At 44.6% G+C, this 21,154-nt stretch overlaps 1 protein-coding gene across 2 annotated transcripts in view; it reads left to right on the plus strand.

Moving 5' to 3' along the window:
- VPS8 (VPS8 subunit of CORVET complex) overlaps nt 1-21,154 on the plus strand; it is a 274,380-nt gene that overhangs the window by 56,438 nt on the left and 196,788 nt on the right. For both annotated transcript variants that reach the window (XM_075556161.1, XM_075556163.1), the window contains exons 13-20: nt 559-666; nt 3,214-3,294; nt 8,126-8,296; nt 14,280-14,354; nt 15,647-15,682; nt 16,475-16,565; nt 17,171-17,217; nt 18,661-18,750. In XM_075556161.1, coding sequence (XP_075412276.1) covers nt 559-666; nt 3,214-3,294; nt 8,126-8,296; nt 14,280-14,354; nt 15,647-15,682; nt 16,475-16,565; nt 17,171-17,217; nt 18,661-18,750 — 699 coding nt within the window. The remainder of the gene's footprint in view (nt 1-558; nt 667-3,213; nt 3,295-8,125; nt 8,297-14,279; nt 14,355-15,646; nt 15,683-16,474; nt 16,566-17,170; nt 17,218-18,660; nt 18,751-21,154) is intronic.

Raw genomic sequence — 21,154 nt, forward strand, 5'->3', positions numbered from 1 at the left:
CACTGTCTGTTTTCAGTCTGCAAGAGCCAAGGAAACCTGCTCATTATGAGTGACCCTACTGGAATTGGAAGTACCAGTGACATAGCTTCCAGCTTCCAGCAACACACAAGCCAACCTGTTATGACAAACTGAGAGACAAGTGATGGATAAGGGAGGATTGCGTGTCTGTTCATTTATCCATTTCTCTCTCTATCCATCAAAGGATTTCATTTTTTTAATGTATTTCATAATAAAGTATTGGACCCACCTTTCTTTCCCTTAAGCATGTAGCATACTTGCCACTAGTGGAGTTCAGTATTTTAGGTTTTTCTTTTGGTCTTAAATGTATGGACAACGAAATGCACAAATCTTAAGCGTACAATTTTCTGAAATTGTAACCTAAAAGTCGTATGCAAATATAGAACACTGCCACCAACCTGGAAAGTTCTCTATGAGAACCCTCCACTGAATCCCAGCTGCACTGGAACCTCAGTGAGACAGGGAGATGCGTTTGCTCTCTGCCCCTCTGTCTGGTGCCTGTGCTGACTTTGTGTTTGCCATTGCCTTCCTCTCTCCTAGATGGACCCCTCGAGCGTCCCCCTGCTGGCCTGGCACTTCGTGGCAGTCCACAACTCCGTGAACCCCATGCTTGCCTTCTGCAGAGGCGATGTGGTCCACTTCCTGCTGGTAAGCTGGCTCATTATCACTGGACCCCTCCCCCTCCACCCTCGTTTAGCAGCGATGTAATATTATGTCCAAGAGAGGTAACTTTTGTTTAAAGCTGTCGTGGTTAACATGCCCCGTCATGGTGTCTTTCCGGGCCCATCTTTCTGGGTGGATGTATGGCTGAATGGATTCTGTGGCCGATCACAGCAGCAGGACGTCTGCCTGAGCACATGCCTGTGCGCCTAGCCTTGCGGATGCATACAGACTCATGTCTGTTGGAGACCGAGTCTTCTTGAGCCACCCTCTCCCCCTCGGTGTCTTTATTCTTTACTAGACACGCCAATGGAAGCCGTTGGAGGGAGTGGCAGCAGTTTATTCTTTACAGGTACCAGCGGCCCCTCCCTCCCCACTAGAGAGGAGTCCAAGGATGGCCTGTGTGGTCAGGGTGGAAAGTTGATGTAAGTTCAGAGCACAGAGCAATTCACATGCCCTGGAGTGGTCCTGGAAGACGTTATGAAGGACATACGGCAGATCCTGCAGGGGCGAGGGTGGGGTGGTGCTGGGTGCCCACCCTGGGGAAATAACGCTAACTGAAGCTGTAGAGGGAAGAATGGACCTGTGTGGCCTCCTCTCGGGTTTCCTAGTTCACTGAAGAGAGTATGTCACTGCCGGTCTCCTTTCTCAGGAGCGCGTTTGGCATACTGCTTATGTAGTGCCATAGTGGGCTGCTAACTGCAAGGTCAGCAGTTCGAAACCAGTAGCCACTCCAAGGGAGACAGATGAGGCTCTCTACTGCTGAAGAGTTGCAGCCTCGTAAACCCACAGGGCAGTACTACCCTGTCCTGTAGGGCCCCTGTGAGTCAGCATGGCCTCGAAAGCAGTGCATTTCAGTTTATCTCCTTTCTCAAGCCAGAAACTACAAGTAGCTTTTGGATTCTCGTTCTCCATTGATCAACTCTGCCACCAAGTCCTGTTGACTCTACCTTCCAAATCTGTTGAACTTGACCCCCTTTTTTCCCCAGGCCCCTTCCTCTCCCCATTGCTGCTTCCCTAGTCTAAACCTGTACATTTCCAGCCTAGGCTCTGCATGGCCTCCTGGTGGGTCTGGCCTCATTCAGTGCCGTTGCACGTAGCCCTGCCTCTTCCAAAGCCCTGTGCTGCTGTCCACTCTCTCCTAGTTTACACGGAACCAGGCCCTCCCTGACTTCCTCAGCTCCGCTGGGGTTTCCTGCGCATCAACCAGCGAGCGCTTTTCCTTTGCTAGCATCCAGCAGTTTGGAAATGCCTGTCCAGCAGGGTTCTTCCGCATGAGATAGGGACTTCTGTAAGTGCAGGGACCTGCGCAGGCATGTGCCCGTGGATGCTTAATAAGGGTTCCTTGACAACTAGCCGGGGGAACCGATGGTGAGAGACAAAGTGAACTATATGGGTAGATCTAGGGCAGAGGTTGCTAAAATATGACTCAGACCCCAAATGGGCTTGTTTTTATAAATAAACGCTTTATGGCAAAATTCCAAAAGGATTGGCCTTTGTTGGTAATGGGGAAGCATCACAGGTTCTCGTGTCATCAAAGGTGTGTTCAGAGTGGAAGTTTAGGACGATGAATATAAAAACCAAAAAACTAAACTCAACTGCCATTGAGTCAGCATCAACTCATAGTGACCCTGTAGGAAAGGGTAGGCTGTAACTCTTTATGGGAGTATAAAGCCCTGTCTTTCCCCTGAGGAGTGGCTGGCTGGTGGTTTCAAACTTCAGACCTTGCAGTAACCACTTGGTGAAACCATTACGCCAGCAGGGCTCCTTAAGATCAGTCTAGAAGTGCCAAAAGTCACGGCTCAGAGAGGGTCATGGAAGCGGGTGCGAGGTGTGTTTTGCTCGGGTTGAAAGCATGCGTGAGGTGTTTCGGCAGGACTGGTGGTGGCGTTTGAAGGAGAGTTAAGAAGGGGTAGCAGGTAGAAGGAAGGACAGGCTGCTCATCGTCAATCTAGGAACCGAGAGGACTGGGAGCAGCACCACGTGTGTGGCTTCTTTGCATCTTAGAGGCATTAGGTGTTTGAAGGGAAGTTTGGGGAGAAAATGTTTGTGAAAGACTTGGTGTTGACTTGGAAGTGAAGATGGGATTTCAAGTATTTTATGGAGGCAAGTATCCGGAGAGAAGAAGAATTCCGAGATCGAAAAGGTGGCGTGGCTGTGAAAATGAAAACTAACACATACCACGGAGTGCAGTCACGGCAGAGGAGAAGGGAAGGAGGCGGGAAACCGTTCCTTTCAGGTCACAGCGGATGCCGGCTGGCTTCTTTATTTCGGTCACATTCCGCCCACACATTCCTCTTGGTCAAGGTGACGCAGTAACCCTAACTGCCACCACTGCCAGCCAGTGCTTTGGGTTGGGGTACAAATCCTGGTGTGACTGATTTTTTTTAATTGTGTAATCTTTTCTTTAGTTGTGAATATTTCTGGCTTATCTACATATTTTTGTGGAACTCATGTTATAAGTAGAGGATAATTAAGTATTTGCAAGTCTCTCCATTTTGATTGTTTGGGGTTTTGTTTTCTTTCATCATCAAGGTAAAGCGGGATGAAACAGGAGCGATACATGTTACTAAGCAAAAGCATCTTCACCTGTACTATGACCTTATCAACTTCACTGTGAGTACCATTCAGAGGAAAGCTCGTCATTTATTCCTTCTATCACTGTATGTGGCGAGAAGGGTGTAGGATGTCTGGTGGGGCTTGATCAAGTGCAATGTGGCCAAGAGGAATTAATGAAAGCTGAATGAAGGTCGATCATGATATTGGGACAAGAGGAAAGTAAGAGGAAATAGAGTGAAGAACTGGAAGGCAAAGGGCACTTATAGAGGTCTAAAATCAGGTATGTACATATGTAAATATATATAACGATAGGGAAACAGATCTACGTACTTATATTTATATGTTAAGTATTCAGGTAGCAGATGGACATTGGGCCTCCACTCAAATACTCCCTCAATGCAAAAATACTTTGTTCTAATGACCCAGCAATCTGTGATGCTCACCTTCCAGACACGAGCGCTGAAGATAAGACGGGTGCATAAGCAAATGTGGTAAAGAAAGCTGATGGTGCCCGGCTATCAAAAGATATAGCATCTGGCGTCTTAAAGGCTTGAAGTTAAACAAGCGGCCATCTAGCTCAGAAGCAACACGTTCACATACATGGAAGAAGCACACCAGCCTGTGTGTTCACGAGGTGTCGATGGCATCATGCGTCAGGCATCAAAGACATAGAACAAAATAAAAACATTGATGTGAATGATGGGGAGTGCGGAGTGGAGGCCCAAAGTCCATCTGTAGCCAATTGGACATCCCCATACAGAAGGGTCACAAGGAAGAGACGAGCCAGTCAGGGTGCAGTATAGCACGAATGAAATGTACAGCTTTCCTCTAGATCTTTAATGCTTTCTCTCTCATCCCCCCCCATTATTATGACCCCAATTCTACCATATAAATCCAGCTGGACCAGACATGTACATGGGTACAATAAAAGCTGTAAGCACAGGGAATCCAGGACATATAAACACCTCAGAAACAATGATAAGAGTAGAGATACCAAGAGGGGCAGGGGAAGGTGGGAGGAGAAAGGGGGAACAATGATCAGCATATAATACCCCTCGCCCCCCGGGAGATAAACAACAGGAAAGTGGGTGAAGGGAGACAGCGGTCAGTGTAACACATGAAAAAAATTATCGCTGGGGAGTGGGGAAATGAGCTGATACCAAGGACTCAAGTAGAGAAAATGTTTTGAAAATGATGATGGCAACAAATGTACAAATGGGCTTGACACGGTGGATATATGGATTATGATAAGAGCTGTAAGCCCCCAATAAAAAAATTTTTTTTAAAAAGGCAAACTGGATTTCTGCCATGAGCCTTGCCACTGAGGGTCCTAACTTATATGAACAGGAGTGGTGCCCTCCTTACACTGACTGAAGTCTAAGTTTGGTGTGATGCCACATTGTGCTTTACCTGCCGATCACTGGCAAGACAAGCAGTGTTTTCTTCAGTGTCCTGGTTAATTCAAAGGGGTGTTGGGGCTCAGGAGAATTCCTGTGGGTCTCTTTAGGATTATTCCCTTGTCTCCCTCCTCCCCCACACCTTTTTTATTTTTTAATTTCTAGCTTTGTCCTCAGTGGTTCAGGAGCGTATGCAAACTATTCTTCACTTGTTACTAAAACCTTTGTAGACAGTATTTTCTTTATCATGCCTATGAATCCTGTGTTAGTCTGGGTAGACTAGAGAAACAAATTCATAGACACTCATGTGTGTATAAGAAAGAGCTTTATATACAAAAGCAATTAAATTTTGAGAAAACAGCCCAGCCCACTCCAGATCAGGTCCATCAGTCCAATATTAGCCCATATGTCTGATACCAATCTATAAAATCCTCTTCAGAATCATGAAACACATAGAATGATGCAGAATTCAGGAAGATCACAGGCCAGTGGGTGGGAAGTCTTGTGGATCCAGTGGTGTCGTAGCATCTTAGCGCTGGCCAGAGTCTCCACGGAGTTCCTTCAGCTCTGAAACTCTGACAGCCTCAGGGTAGCTTCATGTGACTTCCCCTCAGAAATGTGTCTCAGGGAGTCAGCAGAGAGAGACAATGTCTCCCACTCCCAAGGAGGAGTTACAGGAGTTCCCAGAATCCTCAGGGGGAAGGTCATGCCCACAAAGAGGCCTCATTGGCTATACAGTGATTGACAGGCTAGATGCCACCCCTTCACACATAACCCTCTGAAATTGACAAATGATTATGTAACTACCACAAATTCCGAGTAAGACTTCTTAGCTTTAATGAAAGAGAAGATTTCTTTTGGGAGTAAAAGAAAAACTTTTTTTTTTCATTTTTAACTAGTGCCTTAGTTTCAGGATAATAAAACTCTCACCTCCTTTGAATCCTTTCTGTCTGATAGCAACCCTGTAGGACAGGGTAGAGCTGCCCCTGTGGATTTCCAAGACGGGAGCTCTTTGAGGGCATAGGAAAATCTCATTTTTTCACCTACAGAGCAGCTGGTGTTTTCAAACTGCTGACCTTGTAGTTTATCAGCTCAACATGTCACCCAGTACACCAAAACATTTCTGTTGTTATTGCTTTCTGGCAGCTTGTGAAGCATGCTGTATCTTCATCGACTATTAAAGCCGTTGCCACTAAGTCAAGTCTCACCCATAACAGCCCTAAAGGACAGGGTCTGTGTGCCCCAGGAGCTCTTAGCCAGGTCTCCTCCTCCCAGAGCCACCGTGAGGTTCAAGCCACCTGCCTTTTGGTTTGCACTTTACTGCTGAACTGTTGCACTGCCTGGACTCCTTATTGACCCGAGTGTGGGCATTCTTCAGTGTAAGACACATCACCCCGACTGAATCATGTTTCCATTTTAAGGCTAGAGCTGAAACACTCCAGTCTTTTATTTATGTTATATGATTTGTAAATTTAGTTGTACGTCGCATTTTAAATTCACACTTAGGCTACTGGTTTAAGTAATAGTTTTTCCATACACATTTCATGAGATAAATATATTTAAACTCCTCCCATGCATATGAGACACCAGTGTCTTGTCACTACTAGACCCCTTGTGGAATCATCTAGCAGAGTTTTCCAGAATTATGATCACTTCTGTTTAAAATGATTTAGCTACAACATCTAAATCATCTATCCATTTCTAGTACTGGAAATTGTTTTCTCAACTACAATTAGTCATTGGGGTGAAAACATTTGGTGTTTTCGCTTGTTCTGTGGCCTGTCCACACTGGGATCACTAACTCTGCTTTGTATATGGATTTTTAGAAGGCTTGTTGTGATTCTGCTCACACCGGAAAGTGTGAGTCGAACTCTGTGTGGAACAAACTGGTTGACCACTAGTTGAAAGGTAGGCAGTTTGAACCCACCCAGAAGCACCTCAGAACAGACTGGGCCATTTGGTTCTGCAAGGGAACAGTTGGAAAAACCTGTGGAGCACCGCCACCCCACACACATGGGCCACCACCAGTGACCACCACCACACACTCAGTGTCCACAGCCAAGCACACAGTGTCCACCGCCATGCATGCAGTGACCACCGCCACGCACGAAGTGTCCACCGCCACACACTCAGTGACCACCGCCACGCACTCAGTGACCACCGCCACGCACGCAGTGTCCACCTCCTCAGGAACCCTGACTAACCCTCCTTTAATGTTCTCCTCTCTCTGTGCCTACTGACCTCTGGAGCACTGACATTGATAAAGGTTTTATAAGCCAAAGAATGTCTTTATTAAATGATAACTTACTTTTCAAACTGAAATAATGAACAGAGGACCCTGTAAGAGTGCCTCATAAAGATTTAGGGTATCAAACTCCCTGTTTTCTGAGGAAAATGAGCGGCAGGGGGTGGGGTGGTAGGCACAAGGAAGCAAGTATTTTTTGTGTGACCTTTATACCGTGTACAGTGTATCTTAAGCACGCGCTAAAAACACATTGATCCTTTGTAAGTTTGATTGTCTTGCTGTAGTAGGTCATGCAGTTGACCTGTGATGACATCAGGTCATAGAAATGAAATGGCTTTTGAGTCCCCGGAGAGGCACAGTACTGGAGAATCCCATGGGTCCAGCCAATCGAGAGATCTAATTGAGCAAGTTGTAAGACTTTACTTTTCATGGAGAGGGGTTGGGAATTTTTTAAAAAGGACTTTTAAAATCAGAAATCTTATTTTATACTTAACCTATGAAATTGTCAAAATTACATGCTTCAGAAGATTTAAAAATTCCTCTTGAATGAGTTATTTTCTTGTAATTTGTAATAGTACTTATTAAAACTTTTTGAAAGAAACAGAAAAATAAGAAAGAACAAAAGAATTTCATATAATTTTAAGGGAGGTTTTGAAAGAAATAGATTTTAAACTAGCTTCTGCCTGAGCACACATACCACTTTTATGTTAACAATCACTCTGTGACCAACTAGGTTTATGAAGTATAATTTATCCTTTTGTTTCATTAATGGTTGTAAAAACTAGAAATGCAGTTCATTAATTTGCTTCAGTAGTTCATGCCAGTACACCTTTAAATAATTTTTTAATAGGAACCAATATGTTCTGTAAAAGTCTATTACAGATACATTTAAAAAATATTTTCTTTTTGGTGAAAATGCCCAGAGGTAAACACGTATCCATTCAACAATTTCTACACGTTCAGTTCCATAACAGGTCACGGTTTCACCTTGTGTCCACAGTCTTGCTATTTCTATTCACTATTAAAGATCCTGGTTAACCTTCTTTCACACTATTAAATTGTCGTTTTAACACTGTACTCAGAACTGTACTATGTACCTACTACTCTCAAAGCTGTCACTGAATAGTTCTTTCTGTGATTGGGTGGCCTTCCAAGCTGTCAAATGTGTCGGGTCTGCAGTGTCCTCCACCGGAATGGCCCTGTGGGCTGGACCTCACGTTTGCTCTGTCATGTGCTTGAATCACAGTGGATAAACTCCCGCACAGTGGTGCTCTTGGACAGTGTCGAGAAGTTGCATGTGATCGACCGCCAAACTCAAGAGGAGCTGGAAACTATGGAAATCTCCGAAGTCCAGTTGGTCTACAACAGCAGCCACTTCAAGTCACTAGCCACTGGAGGAAATGTGAGCCAGGCACTGGTAAGACAATACATTTACCTTGACATTGCTTTAGATAAACTGGGTATTTTGTTGATGGCGATTGGTTAGGGGGAGATGATTTTCTGTTCTGAGGTGTTTCTTAAAACTCCCCTATGTTGGTGCATGGGTGTGTCTATTCAGGAGTGTGACTTCTGTTATTTCTATCCAAAACTGCAACGAAACAAACACAAAACCAAGACCACCACTCTTGAGTCAATATCGACTCACAGCGCTGCTGTAGGGTAGAGTAGGGCTGCTTTGTAGCAGCGGCCCCCACCCTTCCTCAGGCCGCGGCCCTTTCATGCAGTTCCTCGTGCCGTGGTGACCCCCAGCCGTAACATTATTGTCGTTGCTACTTCATCACTGTCATTCTGCTACTGTGATGAATCGGGCGACCCCTGTGAAAGGGTTGTTTGACCCCCAAAGGGATCGTGACCCACAGGTTGAGAACTGCTGCTCTGTAGGCTTTCTGAAGCTGGAAAGCCTGTGGAAGCAGACTGCCACATCTTTGTCTCACAAAGCAGCCAGTGGGTTCAAACTGCCGATTTGGGGGATAGCAGCCCACTGCTTCACCTGCTATGCCACGGGGCCCCTAGAAATGTGACTCATTTCATGTCCTTAGAAAGAGCTTCAACTTTGTACAAAAACACTGAGGGATCCCTGGAAATTCATAAAAAAATTTTTTTAATTTTTAAATGAAACATTTTAGAAAGTTTAGTGGCAAGAAATCTGATAGGTTGGAAAGAGCAATAACTAGGCACAAGAGGCGTAGGAGGCCTTGGAAATATTTGGGTAATCAGTGCTTAAACAGTTATAGTGGCTGTGGGTTATTGAAGGGTACAGATAACACTGAGAAAAAATAAGATTCCTTAGGTATCGATGAATGGTAGGAGACCAGAGAGGACCATCACGTGTCAGTTTGTTGTACTGTGGCGATTTGATATTGCTATGATGCTGGAAGCAAGACCACCGGAATTTCAAATACCAGCAGGGTATTTGAACCCACTGGGAGCAAGTTCCAGAGGAACTTCGAGGTTAAGAACAGACTACGAAGAAGGAATCGTGTCTATGAAGTGTCTATGTTGGAGGGAGTCGTTTCTGAAAACCAGCCCAGTCCAACTCAAGTCCACGAGTCTGGTGCAAGTGGGGGGCCTCACCAGACTCATGCAGCTGCAGCCTGATGACTCTTACAGGTGAAGCAGGATTCAGGAAGAGCACTGGCTGGTGAGTGCAGGGTTATGTGAATAACACAGGCTTGTTGGAAACATGGCAGGGTGCTGACAGCTCTCAGGGTCGGACAGCCCTGAAAGAGAGAGAGAGAGATCCAAGTTTCCCTAACAAGGCTACACCCCCAAAGAAAGAGGCATCATCAGGCTGTGGCTTGATTAACATGCTCGACCCGACCCCAACACTGTCATATAAATTCAAGTGGACATAAATTCACCTAACTACCACAGTAATAGAAATGATGTTGGAGATCATATGATAAAACTTTTATACATGTTTTGGAAATGCTGTTGGCAACATATGTACAATTAGTGCATAGATTTTTAAAAGAACTGTAAGAGTCTCCAATAAAATGATTTATTAAAATAAAAAAATAATTTTATAAGATCTATGACTTTGTCATTGCAAATACTTTTTCAACAACATAAATGATGACTGTGCTTGTACAGGTGTCAGATTCATTGTATCTGTGGGAATAAACGATGGAGAAACTCAGTGTAATCAGGCAAAACAAGACCAGAGGTTAACTGTGCAACAGGCCATTAGCTGCAAATTATATGCAACTTCAGGTTGAAGTTGAAGGAAATTACAAGAAGTCCACGAGAGCCAACATAGTGGCCGTGAATGGTGTATCTCACCTGCTTATCAAAAATAACATCACAAAAATAAATTTGATGCTCTGGTTGCTAATGACAGAAGACCCAACAAATTGTGAGATGCCATCAAGAACATGAAGAAAGCAAAGCTTATTAAAAAGACAAAGTGGGGAAAAATGATAAATTATCAAGGGTTCTGGAGGATGGGGGGTGGGGGGAAATAAGCTGATCCAAGGGCTCAAGTAGAAAGAAAATGTTTTGAAATGATAACGGCAACATAGGTACAGATGTGCTTGACAGCTGTAAGAGCCCTCAGTAAAATGATTTTAAAAAGACAAAAGACAAAGAGCGCCAGTGGAAGTGGCCCCTAACTACCATGTACTTGCTATGTTAATGCCTCTTAATCGTGACTTGTATTAATCTGGTAGGCGTGGCTCTGCTGTTGTGAGTGAACATTATTGAAACTTTTGCCCTATCATTAACCTTTGTGTAAATAGTGTTCAGTCACTTAAGAGTTTAATCTGTACAAGTCAGCAATTCATGTATTACAGTTCATAGCAATTGTGCTCACATAATTTCCTTTTCTCAACAGTGTCTTAAATTCTGTACCATTGGCTAAACGAATGGCACTGTGTAAGCAGGGTGGTTACACAATGGGCTGCTTACCGCAAGGTCAGCAGTTTGAAACTGCAGGGGAAGGATGGGGCTTTCTAATCCTGGAAGATTTGCAGGCTCAGAGACTGCCCTGTGGGGCCACTACGAGTCATCATTGACTTGATGGCAGTGGAAATAGTGTCCCAGGAGGATAATTGATAATATTCTGTAACATAACATGACAGTAATATCTCTCAGGTGAACCAGAGGCATATATGAACCATTGATCTATCATTAGATTTTGGGCTCACACTTAATTCCGATCTAAAAACAGTTCGTTCTTATGACATGTCCTGCTTGGTGCTTGTCCTCCTGAAGAGGTCACTGAAGAGAGTGGCGTTATAGCAGAGTGTGCTGAAGAAACTGGATGGTGCCGGCTAGTAGAAGGCATAGCATTTGGAGTCTTAAAGGCTTGTCTTCAAACAAGCAATCTTCTAAGTGAAGTTTCAACTAAGTCTACATGGAAGAAGCACACCAACCTGTGTGATCCAAAGACTGTAAATAATAAAAGCCAAATCTGAAGGAGGGAATGGTATCAGAGCTTAAGTTATGAACTCCTGATCCATTTTCAGGATCCACACACAGATTAAGCCTTTAGTGCGTCCCCTTGGGTCACAGGTGAGGGATGTCAACAGCCCTGTTATGAGACAGACAGCATTGTAAAATCAACCATGGAAGACAGGTTAGAATGTAGCATCTTATCATGTGAGCTCCCTTTTGACCCATTTTGAAGTTGTTTCCATTTGGGTTGTTTTTTGTGTGTTTTTTTTAGTCATAAGGGAGACCAGATGATAAGGTGCTAGATTTTAACTGAACTGCATCTGCAGTCATCCACTTGTCACTGATTCTGTAAGGTAGTAAACCAATTGCATCCCTGATTTATGGTCAGAGGGGAATAGGAGTCAAAATGGACTCAATGGCAGTGAGTTTGATATAGTTTATGAACCATGTTAAATTTGTTCTAGTTTTTAATATTTTCTGCTTTTTTATTGAGGTTTTATCTTTTATTTCATTATTGTTGTTAGTTAAATTTTTAATTTTAATGTTCTCCTGTATATGAAATCCAAGATAGGTAGATCTATAGAGATAATAATAGGATTAATAGTTCCTTGGCAGTAAGGCAGGGGAGGTGTGGGGGAAATAAGGAGCCAAGTATAAGAATGAAGAAAATGTTCTAAAAATGATTGTGATGATGATCACAACTCTTCTAGATGTGATTAAATTGTGTGATATATGCCAATAAAACGATTTTTAAAACAGACAAGGGATGGCAGTACGCACTCAGACTTGCTGTTTGTACATAGCACACTGAAGCAGACGGAAGGGATGACAAAAGAACTGGATGGAAATATCAACAGGCAGTTCAATAAGACAAAACTGTATTGCAACAAAATGTGCAAAGTGTTGGAATTAGGAGGACGGAAGGAAAGAACATGCACGACATATTCCAACTTGAAGGGGGGGAAATCAAGCATTGATTTGCAATATTTAAGGATTCCATGGGAAAAATATTTAAGATGCAGGAAGCATCAGAAGAGGAAGCAAAGAATACAGAGTGCCAAAAAGAATTAGCCAATGGACAACCATTTCAAGAGCTAGCATTTGGTAAAGAACCAGTGGTATTTGAAAGAAGAGGTCCAAGCTGCACTGAAGTCATTAATGAAAACCTAGGCTCCAGGAATTGATGGAATACTGTGTTAGGCTGGATTCGCTGGAGAAGTAAAACCAGTGACACATGTTTGAATGTAGAAAGAGGTTTATATTGGGAAACAGCTTCCGTAGTTGTTGAAATAGGTAAGTCTAGTCTGGGTCAAATCAGGCTTCTCCTGACTCATGTAGCTTTGAAAATTAATGAACAACGTAACGCAGGGGTGGGAGCGCACAGGCTGGTGGATGCAGAGGTAAGTGAATCCAGAGTCAGCAGAATGAATCCATTGTCGATAGTCTGCTGACAGCTCCTGGGATCACCAGGTGACACAGCAAGAGAGACATCCATGAACCAGATGCAGGATCCAGCTGAAGTAGAAGCCAAAGGGCCAGCGAGAACTCTACGCTGCTTAGCATCTCTCTCTTACACAAAAGGACACAACCCAGGATGCGTCATCAGGCTGCAACCTGATTGATAGGTTGGGCTCCATGCCTACCTTCACCCGGGAGTGTCTAGTTGGCGTAGACTGTAACCGTCACTAATACCGGTGGAAATGTTTCCGCAAGCTGATAAAGCACTCACTTGTCTGTTCTGTGTCAAGAACTTTGGAAGATTGTTGCCTGGCCATTGGATTGGAAGAGAGCCATATTTCTGCCCATTCCAAAAAAGGGTGACCTAACAGAATGTGGAAATTATTGAACAATATCATTACTATCACACAAAAGTAAAATTTTGCTAAAGGTCATTTTAAAATGGTGACAGAAATACAGGAAGCTGCAAGAAAATCAAGCTGAATTGAAAAGAGGATTTGGCACGAGGGACGTCATTGGCGATGTCAGGTGGATCGTGGCTAAAAGCAGAAAATGTAGACTACTGTGTTGGTTCCCCAATGATATCATGTTAATGAATACCTTTGGGGGAAAAGGAAAGGACGAAACCTGTTGTGTAGTCACTGCTAACCCACAGGGACCCCATAGAACCAAATAGAATGCCCCCGAGGTCTTCCAAGGCTGTCATCTTTCCAGACGCAGACTGCTACATATTGCTACTAAAGGTCAGCCTAGAACTGCCTTTGTGGGTTCCCAAGGCCTGATGGAAACCTACTGCTACATCTTCCCTCTGCGGAAACAGTTGGAAACAGTTGCGACAAGCAGTCCATCTTGTAGCCCACTGTGCCACCAGGGATCATTCTATGAAAGATGCTCAACATCACTAATCGTTAGAGAAATGGACATGTTAGGCCGCAATGACCGCCACTCCCTGCACACAAAGTAACAAGTGCTGGCAAAGAAACTGTAGCTCTCGTGCATCCTGGCTGGCATTGCAGAGTGTCAGAGGCTTTAAAAGTTGTTTAGGATGACACCCACTGAGTGGGAGAGCCAAAATCTGTTACCTAGATCGAACTGAGTGAAGTCTCTTTCCTGCTTTGCCGGGCAGTGCCGCCTCCCTTGTACTGCACTGTTTGTCTTCCTCTGTCCTCTTGTGCGATGTGTTGAAAGAACTTAGAAGCGCCATTTCCAGTTGTCCCTTTTCTTTGCCAGAAGCAGTGACTGCCTGTCACCCAGTAATGGGCAGGTTGCAACAGTTTTCCTTTTGATGTAAAAGTTGGCACGTGTCTCCCTTTCCTCAGAGTCTGGAAGCTGAAAAGGCCATATGTAATCTAAGAACTCCTTTTTTACACTTGGTCTTTTCTGCCACTTCCACGCCCAGGCTGCCACTTGATTGGCATATTTTCTCCACTCATTTAGGAGATGAAACGGTACCGACCTAAAATGTTGTCTCTGTAGTTGACAGTCATTGAAACTTAATGAGACTTCTAATGCATGTAATTTTCACTTTTTTTGTTTACTTTGTGTAGGCTTTGGTTGGAGAGAAGGCTTGTTATCAATCCATCAGCAGCTATGGTGGTCAGATCTTTTATTTGGGAACAAAAGTAAGCCTTCCCTGTGTTACTCAGTATTTGTGTGTGTGTGTTGGGGGTGGGGGTGTCATGGGGGCTGAAGGAGGGCTGCTGGTAAAGAGGCTGTGTATTGAGAACTTGGCCTTAGAGTGGATTCTGCCTCCTACTCCCCCACCCTACCCCCAAAATTGTAGAATTGCTCCACAGGTTTCCAAGGTTGTAACCCCTCAGGAGTATAGACGCCTTCCCTGTCTCCGACAGAGTGGGAGGTACTGAGGGCTTGAACTTCAGCCTCACCAGGGCTCTTCAGGGGTTAGTTAAGTTGGTAAAAGTTTTATCTAATTGATTTCCTTCCCAAACTATTAGACGTATTTTTACTTTGCTTGGGTTCTGGCTAACAGAAGGTCTGTTTCCTTGATTCGGGGATATGATGTCACAATCTTCCATCACGTTGACATTTTCATGATGAGGGAGACACTGATCATGGATGGCTGTCATGTAATCAAGATGACCTCCAGCTTAGATCCACTTAAAAAACTCAAACACAAGAAGCTGATATCAAGGGCTCAAGTAGAAAGCAAATGTTTTGAGAATGACGATGGCAACAAATGTACAAAGGTTTTTGACCCAGTGGATGTGTGTGTGGATTGTGATGAGGGTTGTACGAGCCCCCAATAAAATGATTTAATTAAAAAAACAAAACCTCACACCCAAGCCCTTGCTGTCGAGTTGATCCCAACTCCCGGTGACTTCCATGTGTGCCAGAACAGAAGTGCCCTCCTGAGGCTTTCCATGACTGTGGCCTCTTGGAAGCGGATTTCCAGGGCTCTCTGCTGGAAGGAGCCCCCAGCCTATTGTTTGTAACCAGGCACTGAACTGTGTGTGCCGCACAGGCGATCTTAGATCAGCTTAGCCGGCTGTCCCCTGCAACGAGGGACTTAGAGGAGTCCAATGCTGGAATAGAAACTTTCTGTACATGCATTTGTTCGTGCCTTTTAAAAAAATCTATTAAGGAGAAGTATTTCTTCATTATTAATATTGAACTAAAATAGTACCGGGTCATTACTGGGAGATGAACTTGGGTTTTCCTTATTTTTGATCTATTACATGAATTCCTTCTTGAACTGTGGAATTTTGCTCGTCTTTCAGTGTTTCTTGGATTTACTCTTTCACGTGGCCCTGGCAGTCCATTTATAGGATTTTAAGATGTACTTCTGTGGCGTGAAATGTTTTTACTTAGCAACTGTAAAAAATAAGGGATGGGACTGGGAAAATGAGTCTTCCCAAACAAGTCTGTTAAAAATAAACATTTTCTTATTTTCCAGTCTGTTTATGTGATGATGCTGAGGAGCTGGAGGGAGGTGAGTCCCTAGTAACTATATATGTCAGAACTGCTGAATGATACGATCTTCAAATTCCTGCTTTGACTCTGCAAGAAAAAATCAAAAGATTTCGTGAATTTGTGCCTCTTCATTTTAGAAACGTCCATCAAAACCATTCAAGCTGTTAAGTGCTTGATTTGATAAAACTGCCTGTATAAATTAGAATTAGGTTTGACTGCATATATCAGAAAATTCAAATTAGCACTGCTTTAAATAGGGTTCTTCTCTCATGTAAAGCTATCTGGAAGTCGGTGGTCTGTGGCTTGTTTAGCCTTCTCTCCTGTTCCACTCTCGTTGTGGGTGGGTTCTTCATTTCGAGGTCCAGCTGTGACCGTCCATGCTCCAAGGAAGAGTGGAGGGCCTGCCCGCACTTGCCAAGGTGACATCCGGCCGTCTCAGGCACCTTGGCTGTTGACCAGAAGCCCGTCACTGTGGCCAGACTGGTGTAAAGGAGCCTTAGAAATGTCGCTCAGCATGGTCTGTCTGCATCTCAGATTCATTGCGAGGAGTGAGGAGTAAGCAGATGTTGTGAGAAACAGCAAGCGGAAAGCTTTAACATTTACTTTAACATTCGTAAGCTCCACACTAGCCCTCTGTATACTGTTTTAAGAAACTGTTTTTTTTTTCCTTGGAGCTAAGTTATTCCTATGTTTGTTAGACTGAGTTTAGCCACAAAACAACAGCATCCAGGGAAGTACTCGATAGCATAAGAATCCTGACTCGTGCTTGGTAGGATGAAGGAGTCTGGCTTGTCTTCCTCGTGTGTTTTAGAGAGTGGATCACCTGCTGAAACAGGACTGCCTTACAGAAGCCTTGGCTCTGGCCTGGTCTTTTCATGAAGGAAAAGCAAAAGCAGTGGTGGGTAAGTTCACAGAACCTCTGGATGGCAGAGATTGTCTTTAGGAGCAGAGAGAATGAACACTACTAATCATTCAGATCACACTTATTTTCAAATATTGGAACACGTTTATGCTCAATTATTTTATAAACGCCCCTTGCACACTTTCAGTGGAGGTCAGTGAATTTAAGATGTCGCTCTCATTTTGCAAGGAAAACAATTAGAATATAATACAAGTATATAGATAATCTGTGGTCCACCATGTAAATGGAAGGGCGTTTGCTTTATGGAACATTAGCAAACATTTTGATACCTAAAATCAAAAGTTCAACCCAGGCCCCTTACTATCAAGTCAAGCTGAACTCATGACCAGCCTGTCGGGCAGAGCTTTTGAGACTGTTGCAAGTCGTTATGGGAGCAGCGTAGCTCCTCTCTCTCCCTCAGAGCAACGGTCCGTTTGAACTGCCAACCGTGACGGTGGTAAGAGCTCAATGGCTAGCCCACAGTGCCAGTGGCTGTAATAACGATGCCTGTGGTCAGCACAGACTGTGAATAGAGGCCCAAACACACCTGAACTCCTGCAGATGTAGGCTCACTTCTGCTTCGTGTTGGACTTTCTGTCTCTGCAGGATTGTCAGGAGACGCCAGTAAGCGGAAGGCTGTGGCTGCCGATCGGGTGAGTTTTCAGTCATCTTTTCTAGAGTAAAGTACGTCTTTGCCTTCGGCATTTGTTCGTGTCTGTGGGCACAGTGAGGCACATGGCTACTGCCTCCAGACACATGGCTACAAGTCAGACATGTTAGACTAGCTGTCTAGAGAAACAGAACCAGTGACAATCCTACATGGGGACGAAGGAGCCTTCTATCAAGAGATAAGTTGCTATCGGTGAAACAGCCCAGCTGGTTCAACTCAAGGCTCCCTCCAGACTCACAAAGCTGCTGGCCAATGAAGCAGGAAGGCAAAGTCGGTGTGCCACGTAGCGTGGATCCACGGCCCACAGGGACACGGCAGGACGCCGCAGCTTCCAGGGTCAGCAGGCCACATTGGGCAAGAGAAAGAGAAGTTCTCCACAGCATCTCTTGTAAAAGGCCCACTCTTTCAAGAGGACTTCGTGGCATTAGCCTGAGTCCTGATTGAGGGATGGACTCCACTCCTACCGTCCACAGTTTTACCAAGTTGACATCAGATCTCACTATCACCAAAAAACACAAACTTACCACAATTGAGTCAGTTCTGACTCATAGCAACCACTTAGGGCAGGCTAGAACTGCCCCTGTGGGTTTCTGAGACTAACTTTTTACAGGAGTAGAAAGCCTCATCTTTGTCCCTTGGAGTGGTTGGAAGTTTGGAACTGCTGACCTTGAAGTTAGCAGTCCACCAGGGCTCCTTCAAACTATCACACACCAGGTCATATTCCCTGGTGTTATCTCGAATGCTTTTATAATTCCCTTTCATCTCTTCTTTTCCTCACTGTTTGAAATCATGAAACAGCCAAACACCAGGCAGCAGAAAGGAGGAAAACCCAGGAATCTGGATAATTTTTGAATTAATATATCCCATGAAAAGTTGAAATTTGTTAGTTTTTAGAAACTAATTGTGAATAATTACATATGCGGGAACTTCAGAAAGTTCACAGTAAAGGGGCTTTAAAAGGTAATGGACTAAAATGGATTGAAGTGCTGATTGTCCAGCTTCTTGATCCGACTGAGCTATTGAATTGTATGACGTGTGCATTACATGCCAATAAAACTTCTGGGAAAAGTCCAAAAGGATAATGGAAGTTTCCCACCAACTTTTAAAAAAGTATCTGCAAATATTTTCCTGCTCGAGGTATCAGGATCATTGAAGATCTTACCTTTAATTTTTTTCATTTCCTAAGTAATATGGTTACTAGATGTACCATCGTCTAGGACCTGGGAATATATCTTTGGAAAGATTAGCCAGTGAATACTGTGGCTGAAAGAAATTAGGCTGAGGTTAAAAGAAAAAGAAAAAGCCACACATCTTTCCATTATATTGGTGATAAAACAACAAAGCTTGCTTTTGTATGATCTGGGTAACCCCACTGTTAAAGAGTAACCATTGAAAACCTTTGAGAGAGCCTTTCATTTCTATGCAGATGGTCGCCATCCTCTTCCACTACGCAGACCGGGCCCTGAGGAGGTGCCCCGAGCAGGGGAAAATCCAAGTCATGGAGCAGCATTTCCAGGTACAGCTCTGCCCGTGCGACACTGCTGCGACCCAGGCTCACTCTGGGACAGCTCTGCCGTCTCACTCGGTGTTATGTGTGGTGTCTGTGTGGGCCACACCTGTTCTTCAGGAAGCATCCTTCTAGCCCCAGTGCGCGGGGCAGTCTGAGCGGGTACATGTTTGAGCCACAAGCATTCCAGACCCATGGGAAGGGCTGAGTTAAGGGCTGTGGGCGCTTCCTGGGGAAGGGGTTTATATACTAGGACAGGCCTGGGACCGTGGCTGACGCCTTGCTGATAGCTGGCCACCAGGTAGGGAGAGGAGAGGCGGACACTGCTGAGCATCAATTTAGCCCTCCTGGGGCAGCTGTGATTCAACAGCAGGCCCGGTACCCAAAGTGGGACCTCTAAAATAGGCCAACCTTCAGTTGACCTTGGAGCTCAGTCAGACGTGGCGGGATGATGCTTTCTTTTTGTGGTCCTTCCAATGATCTTGACCGCCAATCAGCTTCTTCCTGCCGACCCTTAGCGCTTCCTTCCTCCCTTTAGTGCATGCTCGAGTGTCTAATACAGGCGTCAGCAACCTTTTTCTAAGTAACAGCCAAATGGTGTAACCCTTTTAACATGGACAAACTATGCCTAGCTTATGGGCATATATACATACGCTGCAGGCAGGGTTTGGTCCATGGACTATGGTTCGTGACCCCTGATCTCCTATGTACCAGACAATGGTAAGAAAACTACCCAGGATCCCTGTGATCTTAAGAGTTCAGTTAAAATGAATTTTTTCCCTAGTGTACATTAACTGAAACACTTCAATGAAATCTAGGGTTTTGAAGCTCTGAAGAGCAGCACAGCTCCTCATTTGATGCCGATGCCTTTGGAAGTCAAGGGTAACCGTGGCAAGGAAGAGCTGGGTGGAAGCAGAGGGTGATTCGTTTCCTGAACTGTGCTCGTTCATGTCACAGCCCTGGGCTCCTGGCAGAGTCACTTTTGGTTCTCTGGAGAGAGGCTCATTGACTGTTTCGATAGCAGAAGAGAAACGAGCCCAGATAATATTATAAGAAATAACTTAGGAGGAGAAGGCATAACAGAAAGATAGCATTTGGGAACAAAACGTGAGTAAAATCTCTGTTTCTACAAATATTTGTGTACTCAGAGTACACATACAAAGACAGGTATCCTCGTGTTCTTAGCATGAAGATACTTACCACCAAGAGAGGGTAGCACAGGGCAGAGCTTTAGCAATGGGAAGATGTACTTTGTGGAAAAGAAAGATGCAACAAGGAAGGCTGGTGTGTGTGTGTGGTGTGTCTGTGTGTGTGTGTGTGGTGTGTCTGTGTGTGTGGTGTGTCTGTGTGTGTGTGTGGTGTGTATGTGTGTGGTGTGTGTGTGTGTGTCTGTGTGTGGTGTGTCTGTGTGTGTGTGGTGTGTCTGTGTGTGTGGTGTGTCTGTGTGTGTGGTGTGTGTGTGTGTGTGGTGTGTCTGTGTGTGTGTGTGGTGTGTCTTTGTGTGTGTGTGGTGTGTCTGTGTGGTGTGTCTGTGTGTGTGTGTGGTGTGTGGTGTGTGTGTGTGTGGTGTGTGTGTGTGGTGTGTCTGTGTGTGTGTGGTGTGTCTGTGTGTGTGTGGTGTGTCTGTGTGTGGTGTGTCTGTGTGTGTGTGGTGTGTCTGTGTGTGTGGTGTGTCTGTGTGTGTGTGTGTGGTGTGTGTGTGTGGTGTGTCTGTGTGTGTGTGTGGTGTGTGTGTGGTGTGTGTGTGTGTGGTGTGTGTGTGTGTGTGTGTGGTGTGTGTGTGTCTGTGTGTGTGTGGTGTGTGTGTATGTGTGGTGTGTGTGTGTGTGGTGTGTGTGTGTGTATGTGTGGTGTGTCTGTGTGTGTGTGTGTGTGTGTGTGTGGTGTGGTGTGTCTGTGTGTGTCTAGTACAGAGACCAGCAGGATGGGGCAAACACCATAGCGAACTTCTGGAGTCATTTGGAAATGACAGAGGAGCAAAAGTAGGGGTTGGATAGGAACTAGCTGAAGAAGCCTGCTGACGGGACGTAGACGGTGCTTGCCGAGTGTGAGGTCAACACCAACCGGGAAGCAGCAGCAGGAATGTGTTCTGACCATCGAGATCCCTGGTGGAACTCTCTTTCTGCTGAAAGGAGTGTCTGATGAAAGTTCTGTTTGACGCATTCATGATTTAGTTTCATAGGAGGTAAAGGAAACAATGGTGAGTGTCCTTCTTTTGTTGGTTGATTTTTTTCAGCCTTTACCAGTAACTAGCAAAGTAGATGGGATCAATTCTGAAAAGGAAAAGTCGTGTAAAGATTGTAACGATGATAAAAATTCACTAAGCATGAATTCTGTCTTTTGGAAAGGAGTCATTTCAGGGAAAGTTATAAGCAGTCTAATGGCTGCCAGCCATCCCTCTCCTCCCACCGTG

Source organism: Tenrec ecaudatus, chromosome 8 (genome assembly GCF_050624435.1).
Source record: "Tenrec ecaudatus isolate mTenEca1 chromosome 8, mTenEca1.hap1, whole genome shotgun sequence".
Taxonomy (NCBI): Eukaryota; Metazoa; Chordata; class Mammalia; order Afrosoricida; family Tenrecidae; genus Tenrec; species Tenrec ecaudatus.